The sequence below is a fragment of the Psittacula echo genome (genome assembly GCF_963264785.1).
Source record: "Psittacula echo genome assembly, chromosome: 1".
NCBI classification, from domain to species: domain Eukaryota; kingdom Metazoa; phylum Chordata; class Aves; order Psittaciformes; family Psittacidae; genus Psittacula; species Psittacula echo.
This window is the reverse complement of record NC_137735.1, coordinates 642,178-657,072: the sequence shown is the minus strand read 5'-3', so window position 1 is coordinate 657,072 and position 14,895 is coordinate 642,178. Positions and strand designations below refer to the sequence as shown.

The following is a 14,895-nucleotide window of genomic DNA, read 5'->3' as shown; positions in this document are numbered from 1 at the left end:
TAAGGTCCCTTCCAACCCAAACCATTCCCTGATTCTATGATGGGGTCTTTCTGCACGGCCTCAGCTCCAGCACCAGCTCAGAGGTAGGCAGCAACATCCCCACTGTCCTGCTTTCCCACCTCAAAAGGACATCCCAGACCATTAATGGGGCCCACTTAGTGGGATGGGGAAGGACGTGGGACCCTCCAGCTGCCAGGTCCCTGCTCAGCTCAAACACAAAGGGACCATTCCTGGCACATCCACAGCCATGCTCCAGCCTCTGCTGAAAGAGGATGATCCCAAACCCACCCCTCCTACACCCAAACACCTTCCAGCACCCCGAGAGCTGCCCAACAGATAAACCCCATCTTACTCTGACCTCACTTCCTAAGCCAGAACACACGAGCACAGCACGTCCAGACCACGGCAGCTCAGGGACTGCAGTTCCAGAAGTGCCTGAAGCTGTGCTGGGGACGTGCTGAGCAGCAGCACATGGAAAGCTGCCCCATGGAAAGCTCAAAGCACACCCAGGATGCCGTTCTCTCCACCTGCAGCCATGTTTTTATCCATGAAGGGGCATTTCTCACAGCCCAGTCTGAAGGATGCCTGGTTTTAAATCAAAGAAACCCCCCAGCCCCACTGCGACATTCCCAGGATGGAGAGCAGAGGAGCAGCAGCTCCATTCAATGTTCAGCCGTGCAAACAAGCCCAGACTGGTTTAGGGAGCAGCCACCAGTGGGTATGTTCCTCCCCAGCTGCATTTTCAATCAGTTCTTTCGTGCCTAATAAAAGGGGGTTTCCTTTCTCCAGCCTTCCCCAACCCACAGGACAAATCCCATCTGCATTCCCCACACCCAGGAGGCTGCTGCCCCCATTCCCTGCAAGGATTCAAGCAGCTGGATGCTGAGGGCACATCAATGCAACCACAAATACCAAGAAGATGCTGGAGAAGAAGGTGCCCGTCTGCTCCGAGGTCCTAATTCCCACCTCTGAGCACATCTCATGGAGGGTTCTCCCTGTGCTCCATCAGACACCAGCCCAGAACCCTCCCAGTGATGCTGCTGCACAGGGGGGTGGTTTGGGGCAATGTGCCACTATGAACACCCCTGCCCTCTGCTCTGGTTTATTTGTGCTGCACTGGAGCTGTCTGCTACCCAACCGTGCTACCCAGCATCACCTCCTGCTACCCAGCATCACCTCCTGCCACCCAGCATCGCCTCCTGCCTCCCAGCATCGCCTCCTGCCACCCAACATCGCCTCCTGCCTCCCAGCATCACCTCCTGCTACCCAGCATCACCTCCTGCCACCCAGCATCGCCTCCTGCTACCCAGCATCACCTCCTGCCACCCAGCATCACCTCCTGCTACCCAGCATCACCTCCTGCCACCCAGCATCACCTCCTGCCACCCAGCATCACCTCCTGCTACCCAGCATCACCTCCTGCCACCCAGCATCACCTCCTGCCACCCAGCATCGCCTCCTGCCTCCCAGCATCGCCTCCTGCCTCCCAGCATCGCCTCCTGCCACCCAGCATCGCCTCCTGCCACCCAGCATCGCCTCCTGCCTCCCAGCATCACCTCCTGCCACCCAGCATCACCTCCTGCCACCCAGCATCACCTCCTGCTACCCAGCATCACCTCCTGCTACCCAGCATCGCCTCCTGCTACCCAGCATCGCCTCCTGCCACCCAGCATCGCCTCCTGCCACCCAGCATCACCTCCTGCTACCCAGCATCACCTCCTGCTACCCAGCATCACCTCCTGCCACCCAGCATCACCTCCTGCCACCCAGCATCACCTCCTGCCACCCAGCATCACCTCCTGCTACCCAGCATCGCCTCCTGCTACCCAGCATCGCCTCCTGCTACCCAGCATCGCCTCCTGCCACCCAGCATCACCTCCTGCCACCCAGCATCACCTCCTGCTACCCAGCATCACCTCCTGCTACCCAGCATCACCTCCTGCCACCCAGCATCACCTCCTGCCTCCCAGCATCGCCTCCTGCCTCCCAGCATCACCTCCTGCCACCCAGCATCGCCTCCTGCTACCCAGCATCGCCTCCTGCTACCCAGCATCACCTCCTGCCTCCCAGCATCACCTCCTGCCTCCCAGCATCACCTCCTGCCACCCAGCATCACCTCCTGCCACCCAGCATCGCCTCCTGCTACCCAGCATCGCCTCCTGCTACCCAGCATCACCTCCTGCCTCCCAGCATCACCTCCTGCCACCCAGCATCACCTCCTGCCACCCAGCATCGCCTCCTGCTACCCAGCATCACCTCCTGCCACCCAGCATCACCTCCTGCCACCCAGCATCACCTCCTGCCTCCCAGCATCACCTCCTGCCACCCAGCATCACCTCCTGCTACCCAGCATCACCTCCTGCTACCCAGCATCGCCTCCTGCCACCCAGCATCGCCTCCTGCCACCCAGCATCGCCTCCTGCCTCCCAGCATCGCCTCCTGCCTCCCAGCATCACCTCCTGCCACCCAGCATCGCCTCCTGCCACCCAGCATCACCTCCTGCCACCCAGCATCACCTCCTGCCACCCAGCATCACCTTGGGTCAGGGAGAAGGAGCTATGAGCAAAGTGAACAGCTCTGCCTCAGATCTGCCCTGGGTAACTGTTGGGTTCTGTTGGCTTCTCACATGAGAGCTCTTGAAACTGATGTGCTTTGGCTGATGGGAATTCAAGCTCCCAGGCTTAGGAAACCTCGTGCCCACGTCCTCTGCTGCTTGGCTGCTGAACACCGCTCATTACACATCAGTGCATCATAGAAACAGTGGTTTGGGTTGAAGGGACCTTAAAGCTCCTCCAGCTCCAACCCCTGCCACGGGCAGGGACCCCTTCCACTGGAGCAGCTTGCTCCAAGCCCCTGTGTCCAACCTGGCCTTGAACACTGCCAGGGATGGGGCAGCCACAGCTTCTCTGGGCACCCTGGGCCAGCGCCTCAGCACCCTCACAGGGAAGAGCTTCTGCCCAAGAGCTCAGCTCAGTCTCCCCTCGGGCAGGTTCAAGCCATTCCCCTTGGCCTGTCCCTACAGGCCCTTGGCCCAAGCCCCTCTCCAGGTTTCCTGGAGCCCCTTCAGGCCCTGGAGCTGCTCTGAGGGCTCCTCAGAGCCTTCTCCAGGCTGAAACACCCCCAGATTTACTTTACGGACCCCACCACCCCCAGCCTTCATTACCACACTCCTTACAAGCACAGTCAGTGGAGGGGAGCATCTGGGCTTACCTGAGAAGCTGTCCTTGTCCATGGCGATCAGGTCCCGCGCCTGGTACATGTAGCAGCGGAGGTGGTACCTGTTCCCACCTGCACAGAGGAAGGAGAAGCACCTGAGAGATGCATTTTGTTCCCATGTCCTGTTCCCTATGGAGCAATGCAGGGCACCAGGGGAATAGGATCCCAGAATGGGTTGGGTTGGAAAGGACCTTAAGCTTATCCAGTCCCAACCCCCTGCCATGGATTGCTCACACTAAACCATGTCACCCAAGGCTCTGTACAACCTGGCCTTGAACAGCACCAGGGATGGAGCATTTACCACTGGGGTTTAACCAGCCCCAGGCTCATGTCTAAGGTTGGCTTAATCCTCCCTATGGCTTCCCAAGGGAGCATCGAGCCCTGAGCATGTTGATGCTCTCAGCGGGACAAACCATGCCCCATCCTTCCCCACCTCCTGCACTCGAGGTGGGTGAGAGGAAGCGGATGGGAACACTGAGCTATGGGGACCTCAGTGCAGGGGAACATCGCCCTCCCCTCCATCCCTTGGGGCCTTACAGTCAAAGATGCAGGAGATGGTGGGTCTGTTGACACCGAAACTGAGCGTGGGGATGGATTTGCCATCATCGCTCTTGTCGTCCGTCACTCCCCCCTGCAGGAGGAAACAAGGCACGGTCAGTGATGGGTACCCCGGGGTAGCATCCACATGGGTGTCCAAGAGGAGCTGGGGCTCCCAGTGCCTCCTGGAAGCCCTTTGGGGGACCCTCAGGCTCTTCAGCCCCAGGAAAGCAGAGAGGAGCCCAGAGGGCAACGAAAGCAGCCCAAAGGCCACCTCCCAGCACCCCATCAGCATGGAAAAGTCTTTCCATAAGGTTCAGCGTTCTTCATCTTTGAATATTTTCCTATTATCGTGGAATCAATGAGGTTGGAAAAGCCCTTTCAGCTCATCCAGTCCAAGCGTTCCCATCACTGCCAAGGCCACCATTGCCCCATGGCACTGAGGCCTCATCTCCACGGGGTGTGAGCACTTGCAGGATGGTGCCTGCAGCCCTGCCCTGGGCAGCCTGTTCCAATGCCTGAGCACCCTTCCCTTCCCTCGCCTTTCCATGCCTTGGGGTCTACAGGAGCATCAGGGACGGTCAGGGCAGTGCGTGCTGGGGAAGGGGGAGACAAGCAAGGCATGGGAAGGCAAAGCCAGGCACAGGAGGGTGGAAGGGGCAGCCCCTGGAAGCCTGGGGGGGGCAGGCAGGGGCTCAGCAGCTCACCAGTGACACCAGGGGATGCTCAAAGCAACCGGGACTCCCCTGGCACCACATCAGCATCACCAGGAGCAAAGCGCCGGTGCCACATGGCTTTAATGGGGCTCTTCCTCCTCTTCCCCTTTGCTTCAGCCTCTGCCCCACACATGGGGAAGGGATTTTCCTCCCTTGGGTGTCCCCCACATCCCCTGGTACCCCCAGCACACGGCGGACCCCAGATGGGTCCATCAGCAGCCAACCCGCAGGCCCGTTTTGTAGGTGAAGTGTGTGATCAAGCAGAGACCCAACAGCCCCATCAGACACCCTGCATCCAGTTCCAGAGCTAGGGAAGGGCATGGGGGGACCCAGCACAGCCCCATGGATGTGCATGGACACACACCCCATGTTATAGCTAAATCCTCCCTGATTTTCCCTGCTGAGATGCAAAGGGAGGAAGCATCCGGCTGAAGATCCCATCAACGGGCCCCAGGGGGAAAGGGGAGAAGATGGGATCCCACTGAGGTGGGCAGCTGCTGGGACCCCCATCTATGAGGCAAGCACAAGCTCAGGGCTGATGCCTGTGAACACCATGGAGCTGCTCACGTCCCAAAGGAGATGCTGGGTTCAAACACTGGCCAGGGTTGAAGGACAGAGCAGAGGAGGAGGAAATAAAGCCAAATGGAGGTAGGGGGGGATAAGAAATCCCATAATAGGGGCTTTGTGCTGCTGTGGTTGGTTCTCATTTAGTTATTGGAAAAGGCAAAGGATTATGAAATCCAGGGAATTAAGAAAGCAGAATATTGGCTAAGCAAAGAGCGGTGCAGGCAGCAGATAGCAATGGGCAGACAATGGGCTTTGGGGTCCTTGGGACCATCTCATCTGGGATCCCTGGGGACCATCATATCAGGGGTCCCTGGGACCACCCCATACGGGCTCCCTGGGGACCATCCCATCCAGCTGTCCCCAGGGACCATTCCATCTGGGGTCCTGGGGGCCATCACATCTGGGATCCCTGGGGACCATCCCATCTGAGATCCCTGGGGACCACCATATCAGGGGTCCCTGGGACCATCCCATCGAGGGTCCTTGAGGACCATCCCATCTGGGTGTCCCTGGTGAACATCTCATCAGGGCTCCCTGGGGGACCATCCCATCTAGGTATCCCTGGGGACCATCGTATCAGGAGTCCCTGGGACTATCCCATCTGGGTATCCCTGGGGACCATCGTATCAGGAGTCCCTGGGACCATCCCATCTGGGTATCCCTGGGGACCATCGTATCAGGAGTCCCTGGGACCATCCCATCTGGGTATCCCTGGGGACCATTGTATCAGGAGTCCCTGGGACCATCCCATCTGGGTATCCCTGGGGACCATTGTATCAGGAGTCCCTGGGACCATCCCATCTGGGTATCCCTGGGGACCATCGTATCAGGAGTCCCTGGGGACCATCCCATCCCATCCCATCCCCAGGACTGGGGGGAGGTGGGTACACACCAGGGCCCCCTCCAAGGCGAAGACGGCGGCAGCCCCGGTGCGCTCCAGGGGCTCCATCCTGCGCCTCCAGCGGCGGCGGCGGAAGGTGTCGGTGCGGCGCTGCTTGAGGTGGAAGCGCCAGCCGAAGAGCGAGGCGTATTCCCAGCCCTCGCCCTCCAGCTCCTCCTGCTTGTGCTGCCGGGAACAGGGTGGGAATCAGAGCCGGGATCGGGAGCCCCCCTGCGCTGACAGTGCTGAGACCCCGGCACGGCAAAAAGGCAAAGGCACTTGAGCACGGGGCTCTCCAGGGGTAAGATGGAGCCCACCCAAAGCTGGTCCAGCCTCTTCAAGCTGTTGCCTGCTATGGATGTCCCACCCCCGACCTCCTTCTGTATCTCTATCTTAGAACCATTCAGCTTGGAAAAGAACCATTTAGGTGGGAAAAGAGCCTTAATACAGAACCATGGAATGGTCTGGGTTGGAAAGGAGCTTAAATCTTCTCCAGCTCCAACCCCTGCCACGGGCAGGGACCCCTCCCACTGGAGGAGCTTGCTCCAAGCCCCTGTGTCCAACCTGGCCTTGAGCACTGCCAGGGATGGGGCAGCCACAGCTTCTCTGGGCACCCTGGGCCAGCGCCTCAGCACCCTCACAGGGAAGAGCTTCTGCCTAAGAGCTCAGCTCAGTCTCCCCTCTGGCAGGTTCAAGCCATTCCCCTTGGCCTGTCCCTACAGGCCCTTGTCCCAAGCCCCTCTCCAGGTTTCCTGCAGCCCCTTCAGGCCCTGGAGCTGCTCCCAGGTCTCCCCAGAGCCTTCTCTTCTGATCTTTCCCACCTCTGATCCCCCCCAGGGCCACCACAGCTCTGATGTGGGACATCAATCATAAGCCCATAGAGGCTTTATCTCCCCAGAGCTGTGTCAGCTCCCTGTGACCCCTGCATCCCTTGGGCAAACAGGCTGGCAGGGGCTCCCGGTGCTTCCCAGCCTCTACTGTATGGAAAACCGCTGGAAAGGGAACCAGTGTCCTGGGGAAATGGTTTGGGGGGGAATATCCCAACTCTGCGGCTGCATTTACAGCCCAATTGCACCACCTAGAGGGAAGCAGGCCCAGGAGCAGGGACGCACTGGGGATCTCCCCAGTTCCTGTGCTAGTGGAGGTCCCCATCCCACCCCACAGCCCAACCAAGCACCACTGCAGTGGGCTCCCCCTCTGGGAGGTGCTGACCCCCATGGTGGACACCAGAGGCTGCTGCCTGCTCGGGCAGGGACACCCCGGCCACCAAGAGCACAGCAGGGCCCTGCAGAAGGCCAAGCACCTCCATAAGGACATGGCCCTGACTCATTCCCATGGCCCCATCCTACCTTCCTCATGGTCTCCATCTGCGCCAGGTCCCGGCGGCGCAGCCGCACCCAGCGCCGGCGCCGGTTGGTGTGGTACATCTTCTCTGCGGGCACCCAGGCCTTGGGCTTGCGGTCCGGAGGGATGGTGATGCCGTATTCCCAGCCTCGGGGAGAAGGAAGCAGCTGGTGAAGGTGGGAGAAGAGCCCCAGAACCTCCCCTCCAATCAGGAACCTTCTTCACACATGGAATGGGTTGGGATGGAAGGGACTTTAAAGCTCATCCCATTCCAATCCTCTGCCATGGGCAGGGACATCTGGACATATCCCGACTGGAATAACTTTAATAGCAAAGGTTTGTCCAGATGCAACCCACGTTCCCAGTTTGACAATGGCCTGCTCGTGCCGCTGCTCAATGCAGGTGTCCCTCTGGGGATGCCCAGAGGATGGATTCATGGTGTCCCACCAGCCCTTGGCTCTAAGCCACAGCCTGGGGACTTCCCTCTCTGTCCTTCCTTCCTCAGGCAGCCCCAACCCTTGTGCCCATACTCGGATGCTCTCTGACTGATGCTTTCCGCTCCTCTTTCACCCAAAGCCAGGTGAGAGGCTGGGACCCCAGCAACTGCCCACCCCATAGCCCCAGAATGAGCCAGAGCAAGGTGGAGAAGGTAAACCCTGGGCCTGGCCCTCTTCTCCTGAAGCCATCAGGGCAGTCACACAGCACAAACAGGATGCTACCATCCCTGGTGCTGGATGGGACCATGGAAGGAAACACCACAACAGGCAAAGGGGATGAAACCAGGATGGAGGCCCAGGAGTGATCCTGATACCTTTCTCATCCACAGCTCTGTTTAGGTCCGTGTCCCACTCCACATCTTCCCATTTCCAGCCCGGAGGACACTCGATCTCATCCTTATGCAGGACCTTCTCCCCGTTCTGTGGGATACAGGGATGTTTTCCATCAAACAATGCCCAAACCTCCCGTGAGCCCAGGGGGGCTTCCTACCACCGCACTCCGCATTGGTGACCACCCCGAGCTGCCCATTTCACCCTTACCACATCAGTGTAGGCATCGGTCATGTGGATCCATTGGCCTCCAGGCAGCCGGAGCTGGTTCTCAAACACCTCCTCCACGAAGCTCAAGTGCCCGGCATCCACATCATGCAGCAACCTGCACCCCGGGGAGATGCACAGTGTCAGGAGCTCCCCTCCTGCCCCACAGGGACCCTGGCCTCACGTCCGACCTCCGATTGCATCCTGAACCTCTTCTACCCCAAGCAGAGCTCCCATGAGACCTCATCCACCCGGCTCAGTGAATCCCACCATTGAATCCAATGCAAGAAGCTGGCAGAGCTGTGCTGAGCATCCACATCAGTGCCCCACAGGGATCCCACCTCCAAGAGGGACCTCGACACGCTTGTGAGGTGGGCTGATGCCAACCTGATGAAGTTTAACCATGCCAAGTGCAAGGTCCTACACCTGGGTCAGAGCAATCCCAGGCACAGCTACAGGTTGGGCAGAGAAGAGATTCAGAGCAGCCCTGCAGAGAAGGACTTGGGGGTGTTGGTCGATGAGAAAACGAACATGAGCAGGCTGCAGTGTGCGCTCGCAGCCCAGAAAGCAACCGTATCCTGGGCTGCATCAAGAGGAGCGTGACCAGCAGGTCAAAGGAGGTGATCCTGCCCCTCTACTCTGCTCTCGTGAGACCTCATTTGGAGCATTGTGTGCAGTTCTGGTGTCCTCAACATCAAAAGGACATGGAACTGTTGGAACAAGTCCAGAGGAGGCCACGAGGATGATCAGGGGCTGGAGCACCTCCTGTATGGAGCCAGGCTGAGAAAGTTGGGGCTGTTCAGCCTGGAGAAGAGAAGCTGCGTGGAGACCTCAGAGCAGCTTCCAGTATCTGAAGGGGGCCTACAAGGATGCTGGGGATGGGCTCTTCATCAGGGACTGCAGTGACAGGACAAGGGGTAACGGGTTCAAACTGAAACAGGGGAAGTTTGGATTGGATCTAAGGAAGAAATTCTTTACTGTGAGGGTGGTGAGGCACTGGAATGGGTTGCCCAGGGAGGCTGTGAATGCTCCATCCCTGGTGGTGTTCAAGGCCAGGTTGGATGAGGCCTTGGGTGATCTGGTTTAGTGTGAGGTGTCCCTGCCCATGGCAGGGGGGTTGGAACTGGATGATCTTAAGGTGCTTTCCAACCCTGACTATTCTATGATTCTATGAATGTGGGGCTTGCACAGGCACCCCAGTGAGCCGGGGCAACCATGACCCTGAGTGCCATGGTCACTCAGCACAGATCCACCTTGCACTAATGCTGCTGCCTCCCAAGGATGGGGTAAGGTGATGAGGAAGCCCCGCGGCACCCCAGGCCTCCATCCAGCTTTGTGGGTGACCTCACACAGCTCAGCATCACTTTGGGGTGCCCAGGCCAACCCGTCAGGCTCTGCCCAGCACAGAACACCATCACTCACGTCTTCTCCGGGCAGATGAACCAGTCCCCAGCCCAGGTCCAGCCTGCGGAGGGGCGGAAGCTGTCCTTGGGCAGCTTGATCTTGCCGGTGACATCGGAGTACTTGGGGTAGGTGAGGCCAGTCGTGCCCCAGTTCCCCACCAGCGCCAGCTTGGTCTGGTTCTCGTACTGGGGGAGCAAAGGCAGAAGCTGGTGTCACATTGGAGGCACAAAGCCCCATCCCACGAGCAATCCTTTCCTTCCTGCAGAGCCCAACCTGAGGACAGACCTCTTGGGAAGAGCCTAACCCCCTCACCAGCCCCCTGACCCTATGGGCACCCTCAGGTTACCCCTCAAAGCATACTGAAGGAGATGTGAAGCCACCAACCTTCTCCCCAGCCTTTTGGCTCTTTCTTCTCCCCGCTGGTAGGGACTGATATGACCCTCACTTAGCAGTGCCATCACCCATGGTCCAGCCCACCCCATCCCCTCATGATGATGCTGCTGCTCCCACCACGGAGAAGAAAACCCTTCCTGGTGGTCCCCATTGGATGCTCACGGTTTCGGCAAAGACGGAGAGCTTCCCCTCGGCAAACTGGTTAAACTCCTTCTCATCCACTGAGAGCCCGAACCAGAGCTGCACCCGGATCTGCGCTGGGATCTTCGGGCCCATCACCTCCTCCTGCGGGTACTGCCAAAGGCAGAGCCACGTCAATACCCCCGAGGAGGATATGAACAGGGGATGCTCAGGATGTGAGGCTGAAGTAAAGCCTCCATAGCCCCGGAACTGGGACAACATCAACAGCATGAAGAGCACTCTGGGGAGGAGCTTCGAAGCTCCTCAGGGTGAGGACACCAAGCCCAACAACGCACTTAGAATCACAGAATGGCTGGAAAGGACCTTAACATCACCCAGTTCCAGCCTTCAGCAAGAACAGGCAGAATAAAGAGGGAGATGTCTCGCTGCCCTGTTTTCTGTCACTATCTTCCCCCTGCAAGTGATGCTGGTTTTCCATCCAGAGCTAAAGGATAGAAGAAAACCCAATGTATTTTGGTTCTTTTGCTGCCAGCGCGAGGTTTTTGGTTTTTTTCCATTGATTTTACTTCACTTTAGGTTTTCAGAGCTGGTTCAGCTCCGACTGCCTGCTCCCAAACTGGCACAGAGGGAAAGGGCAAAGAACCATCACTTGGGATGCGAGAAGCTCGGTAAGAGCCTGGCAGAGGAGGCCTCAGCTTGGAATTCGTGGGCTGGCAGAGGGGCAGGAATGTGCAAAGACATCGAATAACATTAAAAAGCTAAAAATTAAACTAGATTTGGTTTCAAAAAGCACCATCTGGGACAAAGAGCGCCCGTGTTTGATGCTTGGAACATGCAGAAAATCTGGGGGTTGGAACTTGATGATCTTCAGGTCCAAACCATTCTGATTCTATGATATGGAGATATCCACAGGGATCTGCGGCAGGGCCATGGCAGAGGAGCTGGCCTCTTCCAGAAGCACCACCAGGCTTTTACCTCCTTTCAAAGGGTCAAAACTGGGTCTGGGGGGTCCCTGGAGCCCCACATGTTCATGGATTGATGTCGAGTTGGGATTTCAGGCTTCCCTGCTTGGTTTTCCCTCACTTTTTAGGGAAGGATGGGTTACATCCATCCTGGTGCGCACACACCAGGAGCCTCGAGGGTACCTTGAGGAAGATGCTCTGCAGCTTCCCGCAGTTCTTGCCGCAGCAGTTGGAGATGTTCCTGGAGAAGAGGACCTCATGGGCGGGCACGCGGGCGTACGCCACGCGCTTGTCCCCCTGCAGCATCCAGATGACGATGTCGGGGAGGCTGTTCTGGGGCTGGAAGACACAGAGGCCATCGTGTCCCACTGGGGCTCTGATCTACAGCACCGGCCATGGGGGGCATGAAGGAGGCCCTGAGTCCTGCTGCCAACCTGAGCCCATGGAGTGAGACCTCCTCACCCAAACCCCAGCCAGATCCCATCTGGGTCTGGCCAGGGATGAGCAGCCCCATGTTTCTCCAAGCCCTGGCCTCCACTAAAGCATTAGTTGAGGGTTTGCTGGCCATGCTGTAAAGATCTGCCATGAACAAGGCTAAACTTCAACAGCTGGAGGCCAAACCTGTTGCCTTCCCAATGTTCACATCACATCGCTTGCCTCGGTTCACATAGAACCATAGAATCCCAAACTGGTTTGAGTTGGAAGGGACCATAAGGACCATCCAGCTCCAACCCCTGCCACAGTCAGGGACACCTTGCACTAGAGCAGCTTGCTCCAAACCCTGTCCAACCTGGCCTTACATCACGGTGATGGAGGGCTTGGGAAGACCATGACCCTCCGCAAGGTGCAAAGCAGCTCCTGCCACCATCACAGCAGCGTTACCTCCTCCGCCATGGCCTTCAGCCTGGAGAGCCAGTCCTCTGCCTGCTCCAGGGCTGCCGAGAGGCTCGAGTCCTCGTGCTTGAGCTTCAGCGCCGTCTTCACCATCTGCTCCAGGTTGCTGCTGCGGAACCGGTACAGGTTCTGGTCCAGGTGGGTGCTGGCTGGCTTAGCCAGGACGTCCGGCAGAGTCAGGCTGTGGGGATGGGCAGAGATCACAGAATGCAGAAGGGTTTGGGTTCGGCTGGAAGGGGCCTAAGAGCTCATCTCAGTCTCCCCTCGGGCAGGTTCAAGCCATTCCCCTTGGCCTGTCCCTACAGGCCCTTGTCCCAAGCCCCTCTCCAGCTTTCCTGAAGCCCCTTTAGGCACTGGAGCTGCTCTCAGGTCTCCCCTTCAGGAGCCTTCTCCTGTCCAGGCTGAACCATCCCCATTTCCTGCTCCAGCCATCAGACACACAGCGCCCATGCACAGCCAAACAACCCCTTTGGGTGCTCTGTTTGGGTCCAGTGCACACAAGACACAATCAGGAAGCCCCATCAGTGCTCCTCACCCCACCAGCCCCACCACCCCTCTGGCTGGGCTCCTGCCCCACACCGTGCTGCTCGAATGTCACCTTTCCAACTCCATGCCTTGGCTCAGCAGCTTTTGAAGCCAACACTGGACAATGACCCTCAGTTTTCTGAGATGAAGAAAGACCTTGTCCCTTCCTAGATAGCCAAGCGCAGTAAACGCCATGCCAAGGCTGACACTGAAACCTGGCAGCACGTACCTGCAGTCAGCGATGGTGTCATCCAGCAGCTGGGCACACAGGGCATCCAGCTCACTCGGTGAGCAGTTGGCCTTGAGAGCAAGGTGGACCTTCTCCAGGTTTGCTTCCTGTGTGATAGGGAGGGAAGAGGAGGAACTATGGAACCCCCCATCCCTGCCCCACCTTGAGCAGGTCGTCCAGGACCATGTCCAGTTGGGTGCTATCTCCAAGGATGGAGGCTCCACACTCTCCACGGACCCTCCCGGTGAGTGCCTGGAGATGTGATCAGAAACTCCAGGCTGGGTCCCACCAGGGCTCTGCACCTCTGGTTTTGCTCCTCTTGGAGCTCCAGAGGGAAACAACAGCAAGAAATGCCATCAGCAGCTCAGGAGCTGAAGGAAGGTCTCTGCCTCCTGCACTTACATCAGTAGGGAAAGCAGTGTGCTCACAGCCCATTGTCACCCCAATGCGAACAAGGGTGGTCCCTTCACTCCATGGGCAGAGCACAGCACCCAGGACACCGACAGATTCCCCCTCCACAGCACAAGAGTCATCAAACCCAACCCTGACCCCGCCTGGAGATGGCTTCTGCCCCTCAAGCAGGATGGAGAATGGAGGTGATGATGCTCCTTGCTACCACGGCACTCACCAGCCTGTCTGCTGCGTGGTGGAGCAGGTTCTGGGCATCGGTCCGGTAGCTGATGTCCTCCCAGTAGGATGAGAGCACCACCACGGGCTTCACGTTGCCCCAGGGCAGGTAGTAATACTGACAGCCTGGAGGAGACAGCACATCAGTGAGCTCCCCATAGTGGGGTGATGGGTTCCCCACTCCTCAGGGCCAGAGCAGAAGTGAAGGGGGTGATGCAGCATTTGGCCATGGGTAGAAACGCATCTCTGGAGCAATTTTGGAGCAAGAGGATGGGAATTGTGCTCCCCAAAGCAACCCGAGGTCCAAAGGGATCTGCATCAACCTCCATGGCTACAGCAGCTCCTGCAGAGCAGCAAGGCCAGAAAGCAGCAGGACAACCCTGATGCAGTGGGGACATCTCAGCCCCACAGCAAGAGTCCCACAGGAGCCAGGGAAAGGCCACTCCAAAGCAGTGCCCCTTCCTCAGAGAGAAATGGGCCCTGTTAGTGCCCAGATGCTGCCCAAGAACCACTTCAAGAACTGAGAGAGGTAATCCTGGATTCCCCACTCCTCCCCGGCCACATATTCCCCCATTACAGCGTGCTTGAGGTGGGCAAGAACCTCTGGAGACCATCCCATCCAACCCATGCTCAGGCAGGATCCCCTGGAGCAGGTTGTCCAGGATCACACAGAACCACAGAATGGTTTGAGTTGGAAAGGACCTTGACATCATCCAGTTCCAATCCCTGCCACAGGTTGCCCCCATCCAGTTGGGTGTTGAGTATCTCCAAGGATGGAGCCTCCAAACCCTCCCTGTGCATCCCATCTTGGTGACCCCTGGAGCTGCTCACCATCGAAGACAGCCCGGCTGTACTGCGTGGTGGAGGCCAGGGGCAGGCACGTGGTGTCAAACTTGTTGCCGTAGTTGCCGATGCTGACCTCGAACTGGATGGCATCATCCACGTCCTGCAGCATGGTGGCCGAGTAGAAGGCGGCGAACAGGGAGTACTTCCGGCGGCGCAGGTACTTCTGCAACGGGCAAAGGACCGTGGCCATAGGAGACACCACCGGGCTCTCCAACACGCGCACCCTCTGCTACCCCAGTGCACAGCAGCTCGGTGAGGCCTCCGAGGTGGAAACGTTTATGGCAGGGAAGGAAAACAGAGGTTGGAGAAAGGGAATTTGGGGTGAGATGTTCAGGAGGAAGGCGACAGAGGAGAAGGGTAGAACTTCCCATGGGAAATGCAGCTTAAATGTGAAGAAACATCAGCAAGAGGAGCAAGATATCTGTGACAGAGCCTGAGCTGAGGCACATAGAATCATAGAATAGTTAGGGTTGGAAAGGACCTTAAGATCATCCAGTTCCAACCCCCCTGCCATGGGCAGGGACACCTCACACTAAACCATGGCACCCAAGGCCTCATCCAACCTGGCCTTGAACACCAC

General features: G+C 58.2%; 1 protein-coding gene across 1 annotated transcript in view; it reads right to left on the bottom strand.

Moving 5' to 3' along the window:
• Positions 1-14,895, bottom strand: part of DYSF (dysferlin) — a gene marked incomplete at both ends in the record, with an annotated part of 87,874 nt that overhangs the window by 53,318 nt on the left and 19,661 nt on the right. The window contains 13 exons of the mRNA XM_080620743.1: positions 3,211-3,288; positions 3,754-3,847; positions 5,929-6,102; positions 7,266-7,408; positions 8,072-8,177; positions 8,298-8,412; positions 9,717-9,883; positions 10,254-10,385; positions 11,378-11,533; positions 12,077-12,269; positions 12,843-12,949; positions 13,471-13,595; positions 14,301-14,478. Coding sequence (XP_080476869.1) covers positions 3,211-3,288; positions 3,754-3,847; positions 5,929-6,102; positions 7,266-7,408; positions 8,072-8,177; positions 8,298-8,412; positions 9,717-9,883; positions 10,254-10,385; positions 11,378-11,533; positions 12,077-12,269; positions 12,843-12,949; positions 13,471-13,595; positions 14,301-14,478 — 1,768 coding nt within the window. The remainder of the gene's footprint in view (positions 1-3,210; positions 3,289-3,753; positions 3,848-5,928; positions 6,103-7,265; positions 7,409-8,071; positions 8,178-8,297; positions 8,413-9,716; positions 9,884-10,253; positions 10,386-11,377; positions 11,534-12,076; positions 12,270-12,842; positions 12,950-13,470; positions 13,596-14,300; positions 14,479-14,895) is intronic.